Source organism: Melanotaenia boesemani, chromosome 4 (assembly GCF_017639745.1).
Source record: "Melanotaenia boesemani isolate fMelBoe1 chromosome 4, fMelBoe1.pri, whole genome shotgun sequence".
NCBI classification, from domain to species: Eukaryota; Metazoa; Chordata; class Actinopteri; order Atheriniformes; family Melanotaeniidae; genus Melanotaenia; species Melanotaenia boesemani.
The window spans coordinates 39,963,924-39,968,436 of record NC_055685.1 but is presented as its reverse complement, the minus strand read 5'-3'; the positions used below and the strand labels follow the sequence as shown (position 1 = coordinate 39,968,436).

At 48.3% G+C, this 4,513-nt stretch overlaps 1 protein-coding gene across 1 annotated transcript in view; it reads left to right on the top strand.

Annotated features, from left to right (window-relative positions):
- The first annotated feature begins 338 nt into the window (after positions 1-338).
- dzank1 (double zinc ribbon and ankyrin repeat domains 1) overlaps positions 339-4,513 on the top strand; it is a 19,301-nt gene continuing 15,126 nt past the window's right edge. Inside the window, 10 exon segments of the mRNA XM_041982479.1 lie at positions 339-342; positions 772-894; positions 1,965-2,012; positions 2,015-2,114; positions 2,221-2,316; positions 2,391-2,455; positions 2,864-2,975; positions 3,116-3,248; positions 3,332-3,350; positions 3,423-3,448. Of these exon segments, the coding sequence (XP_041838413.1) occupies positions 339-342; positions 772-894; positions 1,965-2,012; positions 2,015-2,114; positions 2,221-2,316; positions 2,391-2,455; positions 2,864-2,975; positions 3,116-3,248; positions 3,332-3,350; positions 3,423-3,448 (726 nt within the window).

The window sequence follows — 4,513 nt, the reverse complement described above, 5'->3', positions numbered from 1 at the left end:
GCCAGGCATGTAATATTGATGAGGGGGGGGATGTTATGTCTTGTTAAGACCTCGAATAATTACATCACTCAATTTGCAATTCCAAAGAAAGTTTCAAAAAGTATGGGGACCATTTCTGGAATACTTCCATAACCTTCAAACTAGCTAAGGACTGGATCCCTTAAAACACATTTTAGTCTGTCTTTATATCAGCAATACCAAGTGTATAAATCTTTATGTCTTGGTTTCTACCTTCCCAGATTAAAACCCGACTTCCAGCTGTTTCTTATATTGCTCCAGGAATGAAGTACATTTAACGGTTCTGTTTGAATCTTTCATGTACGTCTGGCTCGGTAATGATGGGTGGGTTGGTACGTTTTTTCTCCCTACTGTACACACACAGGCTTGTTGGACTGTATATTTCACAAACCTCCTGCCAACGTTGTATAACTGTCATTTATTCGGGACAAACTTTAATAAAAAATATCTTAGAGAAAAAAAATCTGTTTGGTAAAAGATTTTTTTTCCAATTAGGAACAAATGGATTCCAATACGAGTGAATAAAGGATACTGTGTCATGTTGAAACAGAGCATGAATAAATCTATTATTTTTCTTTTTGCCAACAGTTAAACAGATTTACTCCTCTGACGTGTTAGCGGTTTTTAACGTAAGCATGGTCTCACTTTACAGAAAAATCAATGAGACAAATAATCCACCAGAAGGAGCCTTTCATCTTCATGTTCTCCGTTTCACACTGAAGAAAAACTCAACTCCTTCTGACTGACTGGCAGACAGTGGTTGCCATGGCAGCAGGGGTCAGTGTCAGCTTCCACTCATCATTCCCATCATCCACCTGCAGACTCACAGAACCAAGAACCACATCACTACCAGCACACCTGTCTCCATCCAGTCAGGTACCACAACACACACCTGTCTCCATCCAGTCAGGTACCACAACACACACCTGTCTCCATCCAGTCAGGTACCACAACACACACACCTGTCTCCATCCAGTCAGGTACCACAACACACACACCTGTCTCCATCCAGTCAGGTACCACAACACACACACCTGTCTCCATCCATGTCAGGTACCACAACACACACACCTGTCTCCATCCAGTCAGGTACCACAACACACACCACCTGTCTCCATCCAGTCAGGTACCACAACACACACACCTGTCTCCATCCAGTCAGGTACCACAACACACACACCTGTCTCCATCCAGTCAGGTACCACAACACACACACCTGTCTCCATCCAGTCAGGTACCACAACACACACACCTGTCTCCATCCAGTCAGGTACCACAACACACACACCTGTCTCCATCCTGTCCAGGTACCACAACACACACACACTGTCTCCAGCCTGTCAGGTACCACAACACACACACCTGTCTCCATCCTGTCAGGGTACCACAACACACACACCTGTCTCCATCCTGTCAGGTACCACAACACCACACCTGTCTCCATCTGTCAGGTACCACAACACACACACCTGTCTCCATCCAGTCAGGTACCACAACCAACACACCTGTCTCCATCCTGTCGGGTACCACAACACACACACCTGTCTCCATCCAGTCAGGTACACAACACACACCCTGTCTCCATCCAGTCAGGTACCACAACACACACACCTGTCTCCATCCAGTCAGGTACCACAACACACACACACCTGTCTCCCTCCAGTCAGGTACACAACACACACACCTGTCTCCATCCAGTCAGGTACCACAACACACACACCTGTCTCCATCCAGTCAGGTACCACAACGACACCGGTCCTTCACATCAGATCCATTATTGATCCACCCTCAGTCGTACCTGGTGATGTGTAGTCACACCTGTCTCGGGGACGAGAGGCATCGGGATGCCAACACTGGAGGGCGGGAGAGGTGAAGTGTCTAACCCAAGGTCACACTTCGGTCGACCCGCTCTACCACCTAAGCCACTGCCCTGTTTCTGTGTTCAGACTCTTCAGGTGTGCAGATCTACTTCACTCTGGACGGTTCAAAGCCAGCGGCAGGGACAGCGGGGGGACGGCGGGCAGCAGCAGGAAGTACAGCGGGCCCATCCTGCTGCCTGCTGGCCGGGTGTCTGTCAGAGCCATGGCCGTCACCAGGTAGGTGGTGATGGGTGAAGAGGAAGAATCTGGGGGACATCACTTCCTGTTTAACTTCAGAGCCATTCACTGATTGGATGGTTGCCATGTGACTGTCTGACTGCAGTGATGGCCGTCAGAGTTCTGTGGTGACCAAGGTCTTCTCAGTGGATCAGCTGGAAGATGTGGATCCACAGAACCACCAGCAGGTAACCACACACTTGTAGTTCTTCTTAAAAGGACTACATTTCCCAATCAGCTGTGAAAAACTGATAAACTTAATCATTCTTGTTCCAGCATCTGTCTGATGGAACTTCCTGCCTCTGCTGCGAACTCTGACAGTTCTTCACCGAGTCCCAAAGGTACCTTCAGACCAGGAACACAAACCCAAACCGGGTTGATGGTGTTCTGGATGGCCGGCATTCTAGATCACTGGTGTTCCAGACCACATTTCTGGACAGTCGGTTTCCGGACCTCTTGTGTCCCAGTAGGTTGGTGTTCTGGATCATCTGGTGTCCTAAACCACCCTGTGTGCCATATGGTTGGTGTTCCAGACCACCTGTGTTTTGTTGTATTAGGACGAAATAAACGATGAGCTACATGAGTCATGTGACCTGGGTGTCCACTGAACTCCACTTAGAAAGACCCTCCATTGTGTTTCAGAACTAAGGATGGGACATCCTCCTCCCAGGTCCGCGCTTCCTAAACAGTCTCCTTGGCTTCAGAACCACCAGGACTGACTTGTGCCGTCAAGGCACAGGTGTACTGAGCTGCGAACGGTCTATTGGTTTCCTACATGGACGTAACTGTCTGTCAGGCATCACATGAGGTGGAGCATCTGAGCAGCACGGACGGACCCAGAGGCAGCGAGAGACCAACTTCTGCGGACAAACAGACGGACACGCTGTCTGAAGCTGTCTGACATCTAGAACCTTTCAGGTTCCCTGTAAAGGACGTCTGGAACAGGAAAGTCTTTACACGAAGAAGTAAATCCTTCTCATCACTGACTCCCCCCCGTTCATCTGTCCATCCAGGTGTCCTCACTGTCTCAACGCTTGCCCAAACAGACCCGTTGGCCTCAGTTCTTGTGCTCAGTGTGGCGCCGTGGTTCCTCCGTTACCAGGCCAAAGACTTCCCCCTCCTGAGGCGGCACAGGTACCACACACACCTGACTAATAGAGGCCATTCAGTGAGCTCAGGTAAGGAGATGCTGAATGTGTGTGTGTTTGTGTTGTCAGACGCTGCTGTGTGTCTTCTGTTAACTCTGTGGTTCCCGTCAACACTCACAACCTGTCTGATCTGCGAGGAAACCGTTGACCCACAGCGCAGACCTCCAGGCCTGCCTCACCCTGCAGGTAAACACACACACACAAGTAAACACACTGGCCCTCATTTATCAAATGAAAGTGGAAATGAGCACATGATCACAGGAATGATCTTACGATTGGAACCATGTGTGATTTCTGAAACGTTGGTATCTGACCAATCCAGCGTAAGAATGATCGGGCCTTGATAAATGCAGCGGCTGAAATCCATCCTCTTTTACATGTTATGCCCTTAATTATTCGTGTGCAGAGGCCACACCCAGCAAGGTCAAACCATGGAGGGGAGACGTTCTGGCAAAAAAAGAAAAAAACTTTTCGAGGTTGAGATTGAAAGTTGGATCTCTGCTCTTTGCAGATGATGTGGTTCTATTAGCTTCATTGTGATTTTCAGCTCTCGCTGGAGCGATTCACATCCGAATGCAAAGCAGCTGGGATGAGAATCACCACCTCCAATCCACGCAGAAAATGGATGGATGGATGGATGGATGATGGATGATGGATGGATGATGGATGGATGATGGATGGATGGGATGGATGGATGGATGGATGGATGATGGATGATGGATAGATGGATGATGGATGGATGGATGGATGATGGATGGATGGATGGATGGATGGATGGATGGATGGATAGATGGATGATGGATGGATGGATGGATGGATGGATGGATGGATGGATAGATGGATGATGGATGGATGGATGGATGATGGATGATGGATGGATGATGGATAGATGGATGATGGATGGATGGATGGATAGATGGATGGATGGATGGATGGATAGATGGATGGATGGATGGATGGATGGATAGATGGATGATGGATGGATGGATGGATGGATGATGGATGGATGGATGATGGATAGATGATGATGGATGGATATATGGATGATGGATGGATGGATGGATGGATAGATGGATGGGATGATGGATAGATGGATGGATGGATGGATGGATGGATGATGGATAGATGGATGATGGATGGATGGATGATGGATAGATGGATGATGGATGGATGGATGGATGGATGGATGATGGATGATGGATGATGGATGGATGATGGATAGATGGATGATGGATGGATGGATGGATGGAT